This window comes from Scophthalmus maximus, chromosome 9, assembly GCF_022379125.1.
Source record: "Scophthalmus maximus strain ysfricsl-2021 chromosome 9, ASM2237912v1, whole genome shotgun sequence".
Classification (NCBI taxonomy): Eukaryota; Metazoa; Chordata; class Actinopteri; order Pleuronectiformes; family Scophthalmidae; genus Scophthalmus; species Scophthalmus maximus.
The window spans coordinates 15189752-15209949 of NC_061523.1; the positions used below are offsets into that span (position 1 = coordinate 15189752).

At 42.2% G+C, this 20198-nt stretch overlaps 3 protein-coding genes across 8 annotated transcripts in view; all 3 read left to right on the plus strand.

Moving 5' to 3' along the window:
• Positions 1-2913: 2913 nt before the first annotated feature.
• On the plus strand, positions 2914-11525 carry si:ch211-276i12.4. Of its 5 annotated transcripts, XM_035650110.2 has the most exons (9): positions 2914-3342; positions 3599-5216; positions 7007-7035; positions 7425-7553; positions 8223-8289; positions 8463-8570; positions 9589-10158; positions 10624-10664; positions 11300-11525. In XM_035650110.2, coding segments are annotated over exons 1-9 (2676 nt in total). In that variant the 5' UTR covers positions 2914-3229; the 3' UTR covers positions 11301-11525. The 5 variants fall into 5 exon arrangements, 4 of the variants coding, with proteins under 4 accessions (XP_035506003.2, XP_035506002.2, XP_035505998.2 ...); XR_004796056.2 differs by having other exon boundaries at positions 9589-10664; XM_035650109.2 differs by having other exon boundaries at positions 10624-11525.
• A 1950-nt stretch (positions 11526-13475) lies between these two features.
• On the plus strand, positions 13476-18611 carry rom1b (retinal outer segment membrane protein 1b). Its single transcript, XM_035649875.2, has 5 exons — positions 13476-13649; positions 15049-15291; positions 15895-16082; positions 16671-16917; positions 18080-18611. Exons 1-5 carry the CDS (start codon positions 13503-13505, stop codon positions 18344-18346), a joined length of 1092 nt encoding a protein of 363 aa, XP_035505768.2. The 5' UTR covers positions 13476-13502; the 3' UTR covers positions 18347-18611.
• A 1171-nt stretch (positions 18612-19782) lies between these two features.
• Positions 19783-20198, plus strand: part of ccdc88b (coiled-coil domain containing 88B) — a 35457-nt gene continuing 35041 nt past the window's right edge. For both annotated transcript variants that reach the window (XM_035649790.2, XM_035649793.2), the window contains exon 1: positions 19783-20024. In XM_035649790.2, coding sequence (XP_035505683.2) covers positions 19965-20024 — 60 coding nt within the window. In that variant the 5' untranslated portion in view covers positions 19783-19964. The remainder of the gene's footprint in view (positions 20025-20198) is intronic.

Genomic DNA, 20198 nt, shown 5'->3' on the forward strand with positions numbered 1-20198 from the left:
TATTCTGGACTTCGCTGTCTGGTAAGAATAAAAAATTATATTTTTTTCTCAGTCACAATTAAACGGCTATTGTGTTATGAATTGCTCTCATACAATAAGTAATAGTTTTTCGAGACAATAAAAAAAAATTGTACCCATTGTTAGGCTCGTGGTGGAAATAATTCCTGACTCATAATTTCCAACTTTGTCTAGTTTAAGTGACAAAAGGCAAAAATAAGATCGGCCACGTAGGCGCGTTATTCAAATCAACCAATAGCCAGCAAGCTCCTACGTCACGGCCCCCATCTTGAGCCAACTGCAGTTTGGAAAAACAGCGACCTGGGTTTTATTATTAAAAGAATACATTGAGCTGACGTATTATCTCGGCGACCGGTTAAGAGTTATTACAGCCGTTTTTATGGCATCAAGTCGATTCAAGGTTGAACAGCTAGCGTTTACATCGGTCTTGGCTGAGGGCAACCTAGCATGGCGTTAGCTCGATTACTAAATTGAGTCGACAAAAGCGGAGAAGATTGGGTTTCGATCAAGGGTAATTTTCATTGATATTTGCCCACTGACACGTATTAATCAAACAAACGGATTAGTGACAAAAAGTCATCCTTCGAAAAAAAAAAAAAAGTATTATAGAATGCATATCGTGATATCGAAGTCATATTAGTTCACAAGGCACGGCATAAAGCTCGGTTACTCGCATCAGTTCACTAGATTGTAACACTATTTAAAATGTTAAGTTAGATGAAACAAATCGGCATATCGTCATTGCTAGCGATAGATTTTCTAAGTATTAAGAAGAAGAAATAAAATACAAGACGAGAACGAGTTAACCTGCGCCGCGCATCACGCCTCGCTGAAATGGTGTCGTTGCAGTGAAATGGAGGGGCGTCACTGGCTGTACTTATACTGTTTGGGTGAGTCGCCGAAGAGACACGAAGAGATATTCATCCGATGAGGAAAAAGTAGTCCCGCTTTCACGCAACAAAAACGCCTACATGTGTTGAACGGGGCTTTAGACTCGTGTTCAAAAGATTTGGGACAACAAATTGATCAAATTCGTGAGGATAAATTATGACTTTTGTACCGCTAAACACAGCACTAAAACACTAGGTCCTGTTCTTGTCTGTAGTCGCCTTTTAAGACAACGAAGAGGGGATTGTGGTATTTTTTATTGATATTTCTTGCTTAATTGATTATATATAAATACCTGAAATACGAAACAACGAGGTAAATTGTTATAAAAAAGACATCTTCAAAGGATTGAACGAAGAAAAACGAATGGGCAAAACAGTTGACGTCACAGCTACGCGGATGAATCTTTACTTGTGTGTAACAAGGTCCTGCAAACCGGATAAAACTAGAATGTAGCTGACCCGCCGGATCTACTTCCCCTTTACTGCAATGATTTGCTGTTTGTGATTGAAGAACAATAGAAAAGAGCCAACTCATCTCCTCTACTTTTGGTGCGCCATGTTCAATAACATAGCTTTCTCTCTTTTTTTTTGTATATTAGTAGTGGCTGTAAAAGCTGCTGTGTCGTGGTTATAATGTAGCTCTAGATTTATTTCCCATCATTTATATTGTTACTGAAGGCTTCATGTCCCATTCAACATGAACACTAGTGATACAGTGCTAGACTTAGTTGAAGACTATACGTGAGAGGACTGGAAATATCCAGAAACATCTCCTGCCAGCTGCCGTGACAGTGGAAATTTACCAGTCCTTCAAATGTAGAACGTGAGATACTGTAGTTCACCAGCAGAGGGCGCAGTGCAGGGGCATGCCATTTGTCACGTTTCATGATACATGAAACCAGTCTTGGTTGTGTTTTTTCTCCAGCAGAGCTGATTTTTTGACATTGATCACACTCACACGGACATGTCTGGGCAACCGCCCTTATGTAACTATTCTTGTGATAGCTCTGTACCATTGATCAGCAACACCCTGATGTGTGGAGTTGTTCCCTTGATGAGTTTCGGCCCCTCCCAGGCTCAATGAAGTGATCTCTTTCATGGTCGTTAGACAGGATATAGTCGGTGCCACAGAGACACTACAAATAGTGACCCTTTCATGTGATACTCATCATGCCACACAAAGGCCTCGACTCCTATGTTGTGATCGGGACCTTGGTGTGATGACTTCCTAATCAAAGTCATTATGACTCACAGACTGAATGATATACTTATTTATAACCAGGAAGTGAGAGTATACCACAGTATTTACCACAATAGATTCATTTCTCTGTAAAATGATTTATTTATTAATGAAACAAATGAGAGTAATCAGCTATAGTAAATACATGATACAAATCATAGCACTTTTACCACTTTGAGGGAAAATGTTCGAAAACTCTAAAGATCTCACTTACTGACTTGCAACATTGCAAACAATTATTCAATACAACCTGAAATATTAATGGGGAGAATATTAAAATATTAGAGGGGATAGCTGCCAGAGTAAAAACAGAAGGATACATATATTGTCATATCACTCACCCTTGACGTAATTACAAAGGCCTCTGTGGAATGATCACAGGAAACCTCTTAAAATGGGGCAGCTGTGGACCGGTCAATAGCTTTGGCTGATGCCAAAACATGCCTTTTGTATATTAACAGCTATTTTGGTAAAAACAAGGTTAAAAAAAAGTTACACAAGATGTAAAGATCTAGACATGAAGTTGAAGCGTGAGGCAGCCCAAAACATCTGAACAAATATTACTTTTTGCAGTAACTAGTGGCTTTAGTGAGGCCTGTTATGGATCGTGTCCGCAGGGCTCGGTTCGATTGTCTTCTCTATGAGGACAAATGTCCCGCTCTTGTAGCTGGTTCAGTGAGCACCGAGCTGTTACATCAGGCTTTATGAAAAATCAAACCACCATCCTGGAATCCATCCATTCCTGCTCATGATCCCATTATTCTGCAGCCAGACACGGAGGGAGAACAGCTGGACTCTTTGCTGAGATTTATCTTCAGCGCAGGCTAGCAAATTTTTGGGGACTTATAAACTAGCCTAGAATACATTATTACTCATTTTTGTGGTCAGAATGACTGTTAATAGCTGTAGATTATTGTTGCATCTGATGTGATGATCTTTGCAGCTGACATCAACAGATAAGATGCTTCGCGGAGAAACATATTAGTTCCTGAGAGGAGGAAACGGCTGGGAACCAACACGGACCACCATCAGTGCCCCTTCTACAGTAAACCACAGCCTACCATCAGGAAAGAGAAGGGCGATGGAAACCTTTTTTAAGCCTGTTCACAACCCCTCTGCCCCGGACGAGATCAAGCCACGGAGGCACCACCATCAGCATCATTTTCACCATCACCAAGACCCTCAGTCACACAGGTAGGACGGTTCATTCCAGTCCGGTCTGGGTTTATATCAAATTGTTATGTTAAGTTTTCATACACAAGTAACTTACATTCTGAAATGTGCCATTGTTATGAAGAGTTTATGTTTCAAGGCACTGATGTTTTATAGTTGATCCTTGAGAATCAAATATACAGGTGGTTATAAGTTCAAAGTGTTCACAGTTACTGTCAAAACAGTACACTTAGGCTTGTGCTAAATTTCCTTTTTCTTTTTTTACTTTGCTGAACAGTAGATACACAATGTTTGACGACACAGATAGAAATACAGATGAAAGCCATGGGCAGCCCCGACACCACCATCATGGTCACTATCTCCATGACAGTCCTCACCACGATTCCCACCATCGTCATCAAACACAACAACTTTCCCACAGTGAAGAGGACGAGCTACATTACAACCACCACACCCCCGTAACTCTCTCTAGAGCCTCATCCTCTTCCCTTTCTTCATCCTCTTCCTCCTCCTCTTCTTCTACCTCCTGGCACACAGGGCCGAGCGCTAATGATCCCTTCTCTCTTCGCCATGCTGCGCGTCCACAGCATTCCTTGTCCTGCTCCAACATCTTAGATGTGCGCAGAGATTTTCAGGTAGACAGCAGCGGTGAGCCCGTTGTGATTGCCACCATCAAACATGGCAAAAAAGACAATGTTTGTGACGAGATTCATGGAAACTCACAACAAAGGGTAAAGCCTTGTTTTTCTTCCCTTGACCGAGGTCACAGCAGAAGTGAAGAAGGCCTTCTGCAGCGTAATGAAAGTGATCGTGGAGGAGAACAATCCAGGGTATCGCATATGAACTATGGGCCTTTATATAAGACAGCTAGTTTGAACCGAAGTCTCGCTTTTAGTGAGGAGGATATTGTGCTTGGGGTCTCCAGGGGCCCGAAGAGAGCAGTGTCCTCCATCCAGCTACCCAGCAAAGGGATCCTGAAGAACAAAAAGCCTTTTACTGACATTCGCAAGGCAAAGTCGATGGAGGTGCTGTCACCAAGAGTGTCCAAAGGACAAGATATGAGTGCCCAGAAAGGTAAAGGGACCACTGAAGCTGAGATACAACAAGCCAGGTCAAATTTTGTGCAAGGAAAGCTGCAATTCTCAGCCTTTCTAGATGAGATAACAAAACAGGTTATAAGTCCGTCAGCTCTCACCATCTTGGGTGTGAACAATACTAAATCTACTGGGAAGGCAGCTGCCCCAACCCCGCAGACACCTAGTCCAGTCAAACCTCAGCTCCCACCCAAGAAGCACAGAGATACCTCGGGAGAGGAGAGGGAGCGGCATCCGAAACAGTACAACAGACAGGAGAAATCAGCTCACGGCAGCTCTCGCAAACACCCGGACTGTTCTAATCCTGAAAAACTGATTTCATATGCAGCCAGGAACCATGATGGTAGCCCCCCCGATTACCACCCTCACCCTGCCATCCACAATACTCACCATGCAAACAGCCGGAAAGACAGTAGGCCATCGCCCACTGGAGGCTCAAGAGATAGATATGGCATATGTGGCTCTCACTTAACTGATGGCACCAGCACCAGCCCCGAACTCAGCCAACCAAAACAACGTCACCATCGCAAACAGCAGCCCACTGCCTCCCACTCTCCACATACCCAACACTTCCACCAGCACCCACCTCAGCAGGTGCACCCAGACTCTGGTCACCAAGGACCCAACAGCACCCCGAGATCCTCTGCTCAGGGTGCAGGAGCAGGCCTTGGATATGAGTCTTCATCTACAAAATCTGATTCATCCAGGGCCAGAGACACAGCCTCCACAGCTACCAGTCACAGTTCAGAGAGGAGTAGTCGACACCATATGCAATATATGGGGCATTCAAAACAACGCAGGGTGAGTTAACGTTTACTGTGTTTTTGCTCTTTTTAATAAGTTACAACACTATGAGACAGAAAAGATGGGAGTGAAGAGAGGTTCCAGGAGCCAAGTTATAAAAATGAAAGTGAGATGTTACTCTTCAAGTGAACACACCTTATTTCAGTTTAGAAAAGTCAGGAGACGTGAATAAGAACATGTGGTTGAAACATCATGGTTGACCACCATTAAGGGCCACAGGAAAATAAGTCACAGGAAGTATTAGGTAACCATTAGTAGTATCTCAGCCAGTTAAAACCTTTAACCACTATAATATGTATATTCTATGTAATAAAGACCATATATATATATATATATATATATATATATATATATATATATCGTGAGTCTAACTTTAAAATGAGTCAGTCATTACGCTCCAAAAGGCAAAGCCTGCGAAGAGGGGGCAGTGTCACTGTAGAGAGAACAGGATGAGCATAACATACGCAGTGCTGGTCCTCTTGCAGGGGCAGTGCAGCTGCGTCACAGGCTGTGTGGGTTGTGTCGAATTGCGCATTGCAAGCTGAGTCATTCTTCAGCAATGCAGCAGATGATAGTCCACGTACTTTTAAGGGAAACTCTATTTGAAGTTACCTGATTAATACATTAAAATGATGTTATTGCTGTTTCCCCCCCCCCCCCCCCCCCCCCCCCCCAATGTGCTACCCTTAGTTACTGTATATGTTGTATGATTCAACTATGTAGGCTGAGAGAGTGAGCGACACACATCGTACATCCAATGAGACATGTCAGGCAGCACCAAGCAAAATGTGAGAGTGAATTGGTTGAATAAGAGCTAGAACCACGTTGCCCTTATGTAACAATCTGCTCAGGCTTATTCACGTATGTACTAACATTACATAACCCCCCCCACACACACACACACACACACACACTGGGGAAAATCCAGGCTACAGTTTACCTTCACAGAACTAATTGATTCTAGCAAACCCCATTTCCGGACTCAGGGCTAGCTGCCACAACTCAATAGTTTATAAAAATCCATCATGTCCTCAGTAGTGGAGTGGCAACCCATTATGGGTGAAGTCTGACTTTTATATAATGCATACTGGGCCAAGTTCCAGCTCCCACAACACTAAACAGTGGTAAGTGTGTATAAAAGAATGAAGGATGCAATGTCCTTATTCTCACTGTTTATTTTTCGTTATATATCTGTGCTCTTTCATACATAGCACCACGCCTGGATTCAGCCCTCGCCTGTAATGTTGCTTATACTGTATCCCTCTGCAGATTTTACAGACTCACATCTGCAGCTTTTTCTGTTAGTCAGTTTTCCCATTTTCATTTCAATGGCTTTGTTGGAAAGCTTCACTACATACTTAAGTATCGACAGTGCATGCTGAATTTGGACAGGGACTTAGTTTTTCATTGTTTTGGACCTCGTCCAGCTGACTGCAATCCATGTGAAACAAGGACTACAGGTCCCGGTGCTCAGGATTTCTTCACATTCATATTAGATTAATAAAGCAAATCTTGTTCCCCTTTTCAACCTTCTACTCATATGTAGAAAAAGGGCCACATGTTACATACTGCTGATGGATGTAAACACTGTCAAATTGAATCCGAACGTCATTATTTCATTTTCATTTCAATGTGCAGCAGTGCAGAGCCCAAACAAAACTGTTCAAATAAGTACAGACTCCCTGAGACTTTACACTTTTATCATATCCTAAATGAGCTAATGTCTCCTGCATCTTATGAGTATTATTCACTTTTCTGTTATCTTTCTTATATTCTTTTTTTTCCAGGACACACCTTGTGATGCCGACCACCTCCGGTAAGCATCTATCATACTTTCTGTCTGCCCAGTTCTCATTTGAGGACTCTCACTTTGTTCTCTGTCTATCTTGTGATGGGTCAGTGGTTATTGATCTCATTTTAATGAGCACTTAGTTCTGTTTTAAGAGGAAGAGGTGAAGAGTTATAGGCTTGAAAAACCATCTGTCCATGTATGATCTGTAGATTTCTAAAATGCAGGTACATGAGAGAAGGCCTCATTTATTTCAGAATTACTTTATGTAATATTAACGCAGCAAACTATTGGTCTGGATCCAAAATGTGTACTTCTCTGTGACATTACTACCCCATCCTCCAGCTGCGTACAGCGCTTTGGGTCCATGAAAAGCGCTTTATAAATCAAATATATTATTATTATTATTATTACAGGGTGCTGCAAGAGGAAAATGAAGATCTCCACCAGAACTTGCTGCAGACAGTGGTTTGCATTGAGAGCCTGGAGGCGGAGCTGCAGAGGACAAGGGACGAGCTCAGTCACGTCAAGGAGAAATATAATAGGTTTGGAATTCTTTAACAGAACAAATTTAAACATACACAATGGGTTAACATCACTTATACCCTGTGGCTTTTATGCAGGAATAAATACTGAAGGCCATGTTGGACACTTTACTGCAATGCAGTACATAAATGATAACGTGCCTCCATATGAAAGGGAATTGCTGTGATGTGTGACCATATATTGAAGCCAGAGCCCCTGGTAATCAATAAAAGTAATCCTATGGCTTTATATAACAGTTTCTATAGATTTATTGACCAATGGAACATACTGGGTGACAGCACCGGCCACATGTTTCCCCTGAGCATTTCTGTGACTGTTTTGGTTTTGGTTAGGCAGTGACCACCAGCAGCAGACACAGGGGGAGCTCAAGGCATCTGTCCTTTCCCTTCACACTCTCTAGTGTCAGCCTTGTTGTGACCTGTGTCCTGTTGGGCCTGTATTACATACCACACATTGTGCAACAGACTGGAGCAGCTGGAGTGAATCTTACACTGGGCTCAATTCATCAGGAGAGTGACACTTGCTCTGAGAAACAGTTGTCTCTATCCCTCGATCCCTACCTAAAGATATTGTAGGGGATGTAGATTGAAATGATAAGCCATATGGCACTTTTATTGAAATGATCAAAACTATAATGGTATCTTTTCTTCCCCTTTGTGTTGTTACAGCCTTCTGGAGACCCACAATGGGACCAAGCAGGCCAATAACCTGCTGGGTGAACACCTCCACATAGCGGTGAGAAAATTCTATGGCGATAAGGTCAGGGGCAAACATGGGCAGAATGATAAGAGAGGGATCTTATGTTGTTCCTGACTTTCTACATTCACAACCCACCAGCTCTTTTATGCAAATATCCTCTTATTCTGTGTCTCTTTCTTGTGTGTGTGTGTGTGTGTGTGTGTGTGCAGTCAGAGAGCCTGAGCAGTGAAAGGAAGTACCTGCAAAAGCGTGTATCTCAGCTGGGTTCAGAGTTAGAGGATGCCCACAGGACCATCGCTGCCCTCGAGAACATCAATGTGAGCACAGCGCCATCTACTGGATACACATGCACACTTCCACATACAGCAGACGTCAAAACAAACACTGTTTTACTAAATACGCTATTAGGATGGATCGGCCTTTAATCCTTTCATAGGTTCAGAATTTGATCACCATGCGCCCACAATTTGCAATTGCACGTGTTTCAGCCTCCTGTTGTCCTCCTTTTATCTAAGTTTAACCCTCATCACACTCAAATCAAGATAATGAACTAGTTGTCCTCATTAAATCAATGTTTGAGCACGCAGGCCTCTTCAGTCTGTATGTGAAAGCATGGATGAATTATTGAATGTGCCTATTGGACACAAGCCGGGGGCCCAAGTGGTCATGGGCACCAAGGTCAGAAAACTGTGTCACCTACAACATACTGATTTGATACAGCATGTACTACATACTAATCATTATTACTAATCATAATTTACCATTCTATACAGAAAATGATACAATATGTTTGACATTGAATGTCAGTCAAAGTACAACTTTGCAAAGCTACTGCCAAACTACCCCCACTTTTTATATGTTTAGCTTCATGTATTTAAGTCGCCGCTTCATCTTCTTTGCACATTGCATTGTGGGAGAATATTTAGTATCAATGCATTTGACTGTATTTAGCATACCTGCTGACTACAATCCCAATGAAAACACTGCTTTTGAACCTTCATATAATCAATATGTACCATGGAATTGGGATATGGCAAGAGGCTGTTTAAAGTGACTTTTATCGATAATTCTCTGAATTTCCTCAAGCCAAAGAGCTCGGTCGTTGTGTAAATAATTTATAGATGCTCAATTTTTCCTTTTGTGGTCTTTTGATATTGAATATCTGTGTTTCTGGCTCTGAAATGGAAATTGTCCTCTTACCCTAAAATTACACAATAAATCTAACAAATATTTTGTGGAGGAAATACATCATCTAAAACAGAGAGAGACCATTCTTCCGTGTCATTTGCATGGATTGAATTCAGTTAATATTTGTATTTGGTGTCTCAACCTCAGGTGCCGTGCTTAATAAAGGATTTATTGGAGAAGCACTTCCACTCAGCTGAGGCCGTACAGAATATTCTGACCACCTTTGCTCCAATCAGCCATTCTGCCAGCCCTCCACAAGGAAACTTCCAAATCCACACTCCTAAAATGGAGGAAGCAGCACACGATCGGTTGACAAAGTCAGAGGCAGGTCTGCAGAGGGTCACAGCTTTCATGCCGTTTAAACAGGGGGTGCCAACAACAGCAACTGGAGCCTGCCTCTCAAACCAACATGAGCTGAGCCACAGCCCACCTATCTCTGTAGCTGACATCAGCACTGCTATATATAAGAAAATGGCTGCTGGCTATGCTGCCCGACCACAACCTCTCTATCCCCAAAGCCAACAGCAGCCTCCCCTGGTTACTAGCCACACTGACACCCCTCCAAACCGTCAGCAGGCCCATGTGGGTGGAGACAGCTGGGGTGGATATGAAGGGGTAAAGGTAACGCTATTGGAGCAGGACGTTGTGGATGTGACCTCCATGTCAGCCCAGCAGATCCTGGATGATTTCATGCAGCAGCTGCAGGCCCATAATGAGGTGGGTGGTGGGACGGAGCCACAGGTCAGGCAGGAGTGGGTGGGAGGAGCGGAGCACACAGGCAAAGTGGCAGAGTGAAGATTACATCCTACAACATGGCAGGATGAATATATGTTCTCATCTTAATGTCTTTAGATCTATATTTATTCATATATGTCACTGGTGCTTTATTCAAATATTGTTTATCCAAAATGCTGTGGCTGAGGGATTTTTTGTGTATTTATTGTTGTTGTTGTTGTTGTTTTGGCTTGTATATAATGCACTTTCAGGCTTTACATAGAATGTTAAACGGATGTCAGAAATCTAAATACAGTACACAGAGAAAAAATGTTTTTTTGGTACCCCAAACTAACAGTATAATACAAAATGCATCAATAATACCTGCAATGGTGCAATGAAATGACAAAATATAAAAAAAATGTAATGTAATAATGTTTAATTTACTTTTCCCTGTTACCTTGTCAGAGCATGTTACATGACAGACTACAGAGCCACTATTCACTATGGTGAGTATCAGAATATGACTTATGTGTTTAGTAGCCCCTGGTGTAAAGTGACAGAATGATTATCTTTGATAAAAGTCATCATGTGATGTGAATTTAGAACAAACAAAAAAAACTTGATGGCCAAAAACAACAACACTTTTTAGGCAGGTGTTAGGCCTAGAAACAGTTTTTAATTTCAGTAGTGAGCTCAGCAGCTACAGTCGATCTTTTATTGCAATGAAATACTCCTTTAAAGTAGGAGACAAGAACATCTGTTAACTGTGTACAGTACTTTCAATAAGAATAACAGATCTGAGGTCATCACACAGTATTAATCTGTTACCAACCTATTGTCAGGGTAGTTTTCTCAAATATGATTTTATGCCAGATAGCTGTGTTATCAATATGTATAGTATAAGAAAACTATGTAAGGCTGTTACAATTTAAAAACTATTAACTGATTTCTGTGAGATATACATTTAAATTAATGTAAAATTGCTCTATTACTATATTACCTGTGTAAATGTTTATTTCCTCTCTCTCTCTCTCTCTCTCTCTCTCTCTCTCTCTCTCTCTGTGTGTGTGTATATATATACATATAATACATAAAAAATGCTGGACCTCCCTTTCTGAAACGATATGATTACTCCGTGTAGATGTTTTAAGTGTCTTTAGAAGGAAGAACAAAATTGTAAAATTAACAGTTGTGACAAAGTATATTAGTTAACACATTAATGTTATTGTAATCTGTATAGCCCTCAACTCTCATCTGTGCACACTGTACCCTCTGTTTAATAAAGCTATGAATTCTGCTCTACATCAATCAAATATGTAACTGTCATTGCAGCTGTTCCTCCAATAAAAATAGTCATATTAAATTACTCTGAGATTACAGACATCTGTTTATTATACGTTGTTTCTTGTTCTCTGTCTTCTCGTCAACTTCAGACCTCCTTAGGAATATCCTCTCTTTTAAAAAAACACCATAAACACAGTTTTGCCATTCTCAAAGCCTTCTCACGCTAAGCGCAGTAACAAACTGGCAAAAAAAGTTAAAATTGTTCTTAGTGTACACAAATTAGATTTTGGAAGCTCCAAAAATCACTAAGAATTATAATCTGCAGGGCCAGAATACTTTCACTAAATGCCATTGCAGTATGGCTGATCATCAAGATATTGATGAATAGACAGCCCGACTGACCAACTTTTCCATCTCTGCCACTAGAGGGATAAACAAGTTTGCTCATTATGTGAGTATGACCCGACCTCTCAACCACTCTCGATTTAAACACTGAGAATGTGATGGGTGGCGGTTTGGTAAATGAACATTAACATCATTATATCATTCCTGGAGCTATAGGTTGAGTTCATCTTTGTCTTTTCTGTTTGGTGTGAAGTAAAAAACGGGTCTTGGGAGACTGGCTTCAACCTCACTATAGCTGTGACACAAGCTGTCATAAATACTTAGAGTAATCCTATTGATCCATCCCCCAATTGCACTCTATCCATAATCTCACATGGGTATAACCCATCCATCCATTGTCTTACTTTCACTTGACATGAGCCAGCCTCCGTATAACCATCCTCTGCAAAATCCCAGAGATCATTTTGGAAATAATATTTACCTTATTTCAGTCCAGAAATTAAAAAGTTGATAATGTGGGCTGCACAACACAACACAACACAACACAACACAACACAACACAACACAACACAACACACTCTTTAAACTTTACACAAAACTTTAATTTCGATGTAGGTGGGTTGGAGTAAGTAAAGCGATTAGTTAGTTAGGCAGTGAGTTTATTAGAGGCCAGCTGTAACAAGTGCAAGTGTCTGAAGTGAAGACTGATGTTTTGGGTCTGTTTCAACAGGCCTCTTGCCTAAAACTACAAACTATATCTTTGCCCCATTATACAAACAACCGAGTGGTACTGACAGGAAACTAGATACTGTTCTTTCCACACTCAGATTTTGTATCAGTTAGCGGTCACCATACTATTTCATTGTCTCTCTCAGGCATCCATAGTGCCACAGGCTGTACTAATTGGTTTCAGGTAAGTCCACCTAATAATCCATCAGGCCTCCAATAGGTTACTACACGTCTATCGGCATAAGTTTGCTGATCAGACACTGGCCTGCTTTCCCATTGGCCCCTGGACTCTAATAGGATCCCACGGACTCTGTTGGGGGGATTACGGGTCCAAACTCTCAACTTTAGCCAGTCACTGTGTCCTCCAACCATGGGTACAGCGGTTTAGGGGGGCGTCGCACATGCACAAACCCAGAGGGGCGCCATCAAAAGACAACATCACGTCGGGAGGAGGAAATCCTGGTGGTTTCAGCTTGAAGGGGAGGGGGGGGGGGGCTACGACAGAGTGACCAATCAACTTGAGGGGAAAACTTGTAATCTCAGGAAAAAGGAATATCTCTTCTTCCATACCTCGTAAATCAACAATTTTTCATATTTTCCCAAGGTTCCACCATCCTGCATTGGATAATAACAAATCTTTTTGGGACAATTTTAGCAAACAAATGAACGCTTTTGGATTATCCTCTGAGGTCGAATGTGTCCTTTAGGGTCTGGGATCTACCTGCTTATCCTCTCCACCTGGAACAACTTAGATGAGCTCAACCTGCTAATAACTCACCAAACAATAAGTGCAAGGCCTGCATCGACGACCACGCTTCCACAACGTTGAATCCACCTTCTAGTGTTTGTTTTTTGCATGCAGCTTGCCACCTCTGGAATGACTCCATTTTTGACCAAAATTCACTGAACTCCTTCTTCTTCTCTCCTGCTGTTACTCTTTTCTCCTGTCGTTGTGTTGATTGGTGAATGGTGGTGAGGCTTTGAAGATGCTGTTGAAGATGAAGTTCACCCAGCAGAGGCGGGTGCGTCTCGCCCAGGGCCTGTGGTTGATGTCATGGCTGGCAGTGATGTGCGGGGTCTTCATCTTCTGTCTGGGGATTTACCTTAAGACAGAGCTGCTCCGTAGGGCCGAGGTAGTGAGGATGAAAACACACACACACACACCTACACACACACACACACACACACACACACACACACACACACACACACACACACACACACACACAACCCGAAATGAGAAAGTCATTCCCTGGCCGCATATCGAAAGTGTCCTATGGTAGAGATGCTATATATACAGAAGCTGTGGATGAATGTGTGCTTAAATGTGTGACTGTAATTTTGGTATAAACTGCTTTACGCTATATGTAAATGCAGACCCATCACCAGTGCAGTCCATTTAATGTAATGTCAGCGTTTATACTGGAGGCTGAAGCCTGAAAACACTGGCATGATTTCTGTCAAAGTTACACAAACATCGGTTTGTATGCTCTGGGTTTTGACTTTGCTCACGGTTGTTTACCGAGTCGGCCGTGCTGTCGCTTATCAGGGATTTTTGTTGGAAATTAGCTTGACGGTTTAATCCACAAATACAAACATGCAGCCCTCAAAACATTGATGTAAACACACACTCGGTGACACTCAGGCACATCAATGCATGTTAATCCACGACGATAGAGCATGTCACACAGCTCTTCCAAAGCCATTCGAGTTCAATGTTTATTGAATATAAGTAACATGACCAGCAGGTGAAGGTCATGACCTCTACATAACTGGTGCATTGATAGATCCCTGATTGATCTGGATAGGTTGGTAGCCTTGATATCCAGTGGGCTGCAAAGGAGAGCTGCAGGGCTTCAATGCATGCCTTCAGATATTTATTGATCTTAGATGAGAGAATCTGATATCCTAATCTCTAAATTGTATAACAAAGTGCTATTGAGCTGACACTGAGGTGACTTGAGTGAGTGTAAAACAAGAAACACTTGCGCTGTCAGCAACAAATGGTGTCAGGAAGCTAGCGAATCAATGATTCAAAAGAGTGTAATCCTCTTTTATACTGGTTATTCAAATATATCATCTCATTTACAATGCTTGCTCAGAACTTTACATTTATTTACGGAACTGATTATTCTTAATGGAACTGAAATCCTTCTTTCTCTACGAGCATCAAGGGACAGAAATATGTGTACATAACCACATGTGGCTGCACAGATGTTAATTGCCGGAACTAGAAGCAGCAGTTCTGTTGTTTAAATGGATATTTTAAAACAACGATGGGACAAATGTGCTTAACAACTGACAGGCTTTTAAAAACTCAGCCAGTAATAAACTCAGGCCATAATTGACTTGCAGGGTAAAGAATTAAATGTCACAATATTACCATTGAAGGTCAATTTGAGAACAGATAAGACTAATTGAATGCAGGATTATTACCTGCTAAAGTGGGCAGAGGAAATGACAATGTGACCTGCAGTTGGCTGCTGCTCTTATCCTTACCTATATCTTTGACTGTGCTCTTCCTCTCTTGAGGTGATGGACGACACGGAAATCCACGTGGTTCCCAACATCCTCATGATGGTGGGCCTGGCCTCCATCGGCACCAACTGGGTTGCCAGTCGTGTGTGTCAGGACTCCTTGGATGCAAGTCGCTTCCCCCGTTGGAAGGGTTTCCTGCTGGCTTGGTTTGTCGTAGCTGCGCTGCTCTGTTATGTGCTCATTGCTGTTGTGGTGCTCAGCTACGCACTGCAGGGACACCTGGAGGAGTCCCTGAAGGTGAGGTCACTAGGCAATGGGCAATGATTGGGGGGTCGACGGGGTCAGAGTGTAGAATAGACACCCGTATGGCCTTGTAGTTAAAAAGATATATGCCATATTGGGATGGTGTTTTCTGATAATGGCTGAAAGAACCAGCCAGCTGTAGAGTTCAGGGTGTTTGGGCAAGAGAGAAGAGGGCTACTGTATCCCATATTACCACAAATTAAGAAATGGTTGTGGATTGGAACATAACAGTTAGAAAATAAAATGTTCAAAATGAAACTTGTATAAACAGAGCAAAACGATTTGTGCATTTATTAAGCTTTAAGCAAAAATTAACAATCAGTTTTTTTGAAAGATTGGAGGCATTTCCCTTTTTCTAAAAATACAAATACAATCAAAATTAAGAGTAATCACATCTTTAGTGGTTGTCTACTCAATCATTTACAATGTAGAAGAAGAATTTCACCCACAAACCTGACATCATTTAAAACAGATAGTTTACAAATTTAAACGGACTGCATTTTTGACATAAAGTACAGTAACAGCCTTCTCAAAAACATCAGATAAAAAACGACATCCCCCGTCTTTCTCTTTCACTTCTCTCTCCCCCACTGTCAGGTTGGCCTCAGGAATGGTATTCGTTTCTACAAGGACACGGACGTGCCGGGCCGCTGTTTTCAGAAAGAGACCATTGATCGTCTGCAGATGGAGTTTCGCTGCTGTGGAAACAACAATTTCAGGGACTGGTTTGAAGTTCAGTGGGTCAGCAACAGATACCTGGACTTCACCTCCAAAGATGTCAAGGAGTGAGTGAATCACAGTACAGCAATAAGAAACTGATGAGTTAGGGAGGTGAGATGAAAATGAATGGGAAGAAAATGTGCTGATAAGGGATGTGCAGGAAAGAGGGGCAAGGGAAATAGAGAGGAAATGGAGGTCTAGATGAGTGACGGGTAAGTAGACACCTAAAAAGTCTAACAATATGTTGTGAAGGAAGGATGAAGAGACACTGGGAGAAAAAGAATTTTGTGAGGGCAGGGGAAGAGTGAGTTAAAAATAGAACTGGCCTTTAGTGGAGAAGCAAATGGCAGGAATGGATGGAAAGGTTGGCCATGAAGTGAGCAGAGAAAGGTTGGTCAAAGATTAAATAAGTGAAAAAGAATGAGTAAAGAGAAAGGTTACAACATGAGGACACCTGTATAGAGGCACTGCTCATCTCTCACTATAGTAAAGTGTTTATTGAGCTAAACGCCCGGCCCTTTAACTGCACTGAATTAAACATTTTCTTTGCCTACACCTGCAATAAGATTGATTTACCTTCTCTTCCTTGTACATTATATTTTAATCTTTCCCATCACCGGCTTTCTCATTTTCCCTCCTTCCTCTGTCTCCAGTCGTATACGGAGTAACGTGGATGGCCGTTACCTGTTGGATGGCATTCCCTTCAGCTGCTGTAACCCAGTCTCCCCTCGCCCCTGCCTGCAGTACCACCTGACCGACAACAGTGCCCACTACAACTATGAGTTCCAATCAGAGGAGCTCAACCTGCACAGCCGCGGCTGTAGGCAGGCTCTGACTGACTACTACATGGGCTTAATGAATTCAACTGGTCCTGGCGTCTTGTCAGTCATCTTGATACAGGTGGGTAACCTTGACAATACCCCAGTCACCTTATTTTAATGTTGTAATGACAAAATGGAAAGACAATTTCCAAAAATGCGACTGCCTGGACCACACACAAAGAATTTCAAACAATATTTTTTCTCGCACAAGGTTATTTATTGTAAAAAATTAAAGTTGGCAGAGGCTGGGGTGGTGGAGGCCTGGGACTGAGGGCAGAGTTCGGGCAGGTGGAGCAAGGCAGGCAATTGGTGGGGGAATCAGTAAACCAGGTAAACGCATGAGGAATTAACTGGCCGGGGCAGGGAAACAGGAGCTGACTGGTGAACCTGAGGCACAGGCAGAAAAAGAATTCACAGAAGCAGATGGGCAAACAGATAACACCAGAGACAATTGACCCTTTGTACCACCAGTTTAGACTGATCGATCTGAGACTAGAAGGAAGATCCAGGATTTAGTGGCTCATAGTGCAGCAGCTGCAGCGAGTGATGAGCAGGAGGTGTTCAGGTGAATTAGTGGGAGCAGCTACGTGCGGTTTTCAAGTACCTGCTCCTGCTAATTCAGCAGGGAGCAGGACAACAACGGGGAATAAAGGCCTTAATGTAACTGGAACAGGATGTTCAAACACCTGTTTAACAGAGCATCATTACAAATTACAACAATCAAAGACATTATGTTTTTAAATGAGTAGCTCAGTGTGGTGTTTTTTCCCCCCGAGTCCACTGTGACATGGGCAGATGGATGCAAAGGATGAGCTGCAACTGTTTGATTTTTAACTTCACAGCCTGCTGTGAATCCTGTTGCCCAAGACCAGACAAAAGCGTTATTTATTCTTCCATATAAGTGGCTCATATATTCAGAATACTGCACATTTAAACTTTATATACACTTTGTATACACGCAGAGAGCATAGACAGACAGAGCAGCTGTACAGGAAATATCCAACTGAAAATATGTTCACATCAGAGTAATATAAGCAGGAATGAATGCATTTTTGAATATTTGTGACCAGATTAACAGTAATTCCTAAATTTATGATACAACCCGATGGTGAAATAAAAAAAAAAGAGTTTTTGTAAGGCTATCAGTCCGTTTGACCATCTACTTTGGTGACAAATGCTGCCTGCTCGGACAGATTAGAGATGCAGTTCTTACCACATCTTCATTGCTTCTTTCTGTCCAGATGTCAGTGCTTGTGAGCCTGCGGTACCTGCAGACGGCTGTGGAAGGAGCCATGGCTCTGGAGAACCCAGAGGACGACAGTGAGGGTTATCTCCTGGAGAAGGGAGTGAAAGAAACCTTTGAGGATGTCAAAGCCAATGTCCTCAACATTCTAAAGTTTGCACAGGTTGACCCCACCGCCGACGAAGAGTCCCCTGAGGCCGCAGATGCCAAGAAAGCTGCTGATAACGACACAGAGAAGGCTGCCTCCCCTACTCCTGCCAGCTAGAGGGGGGGGACATCAAATAGGAGTTGAGGAGGGAGTTGGTTGTCTGAGGTTCATGGCGAGTGTGAGTTGGCTGTTGGCGGGTATGACACCTGTTGGGTTTTCACATGTTAGGTTTGATTTTATTGTCCATTGATGCAGCAGCTGCAGCTCCCTCGCACATGGCCAAAGCAAGGCAACACATGGGGAATCTTATCAGGCCCTGCACAGACACAGAAACAAACATCTCCTCTGTGCGGGAGCTCGTGAACGTATAACCATCAGAGAATATGCTCAGGAGATGTGTAGTACTTTTTGTTGCAATTAGAGGAGAGTACATTCAGTTTAAATGGAGGCAGTTCCAGTTTTTAACAGCTTTGTAGTGTCGGCTTCCTTTTGTACATGTCATTTGACAGGTGGTTGCATCAAGTGACTATCTGAGTTCAGCAAGGAGAGTTGGATTAAGCTTGTGTGTTTGTGTGCACTGTATATGTGTATGTGAGTGAGGTGCCCTATATGAAGCTATCATCTTGTCTATTCTGGCAGCTCTGAAACAATCTGATAATCCTGGTGTAGTTAATCCCAGAACTGCAAGACAAGCAGTATCCGCACACACTGACAGCACGCAGGAACACACTCCGTCCCAGACAGAAACACACTCCGTCCCAGACAGAAACAACACACAGATACAACCGATGGAAATGGTTTCCTAGAGCAAAAACTGTTTTTTTAAAATGCTTTTTAATCTGCAAATAATTTATCATGGTGATCTGTCCTATAGATGCAGGTATGTCCAATGTGTGCACATTCTTCTTAAATAAAACTCTATCACAGAATAAGGTGAATGTTTTATTTAATCCATGACAAGTAGATTATTATAAACGTGATTTCTGTGGTTGCAGAAAGACAGGCACAGTGAGCAGAGGTTACAAGTATTATCTATTGTAATTTGATAGTTTCTTCTTCTTAAATAAAAGCAAAACTATTTCAATAATACTGGGGGGGAGGGGGGGTGAGCAAATTTCTTGAAATAGTGTTCACTGTGCAGGAGGTGTAGTGCATAATTAAAAACAGGGTTGCTTGGTTACACTTCCCCCAGTGACTTAACGACGAAATTATTGATTTTCAACCACCAGAGGTCGCTGTTGCACAGTGCTTGGGTCCTGACTGTTCTGTTGAACATGGGAACCCACCGCATCTCTGACAACTTGTTGGTAGTAAGTAAATTGTAATGTATATATGAAAATAGTTAGCCACAGTTTTAAGTCTCATATTTCCACCTATCTCAGACCTATGTTCTGTTTTGAATACTTTTCATCATAACAGTGTCTGGGAAGGTCACGGCTGTGTGGGTCAGTCGTTGTGAGGGGTGTGATGGCGTCAGGTTCAGAAAAAACAAAAGCAAAACCGCAACATGTGAGTTTTGAAAATTCCGCTGTGGTTTTGCAACGAAACAGACTCACACAGAGAGAGAGGAAGAGACAGCGAGGTGCAGGAGGGAGGGGAAGGGCTGCACGAATGTCACAGTACTTGACGCGAGATGGATTCCCTCTCTTTGAACCATTACTCAGACAGATGATATATATATATATATTTTAATTAGATATATCCAGTAGTCTTTCATCATTCTCGTGATACAACAATGGACGCCAACATTATGGACATAATAGAGGAATTCATGGAGAGTGCGTTGGCGCAATGGGTAGGTCAATTATGATTATTTTTTCCTACTCTGGGTTAGAGAAAAGGTCATCGTTTCTAGAGGCAAAGAGAGAGGAATAAAACGCGAGGGTTTAATAAAAACAGTGCAGAGCTTCTGCTGAGGACACTTCTTGAGTAAATCCTTGATTATTTCTTATTCTCAAACACTTATGAC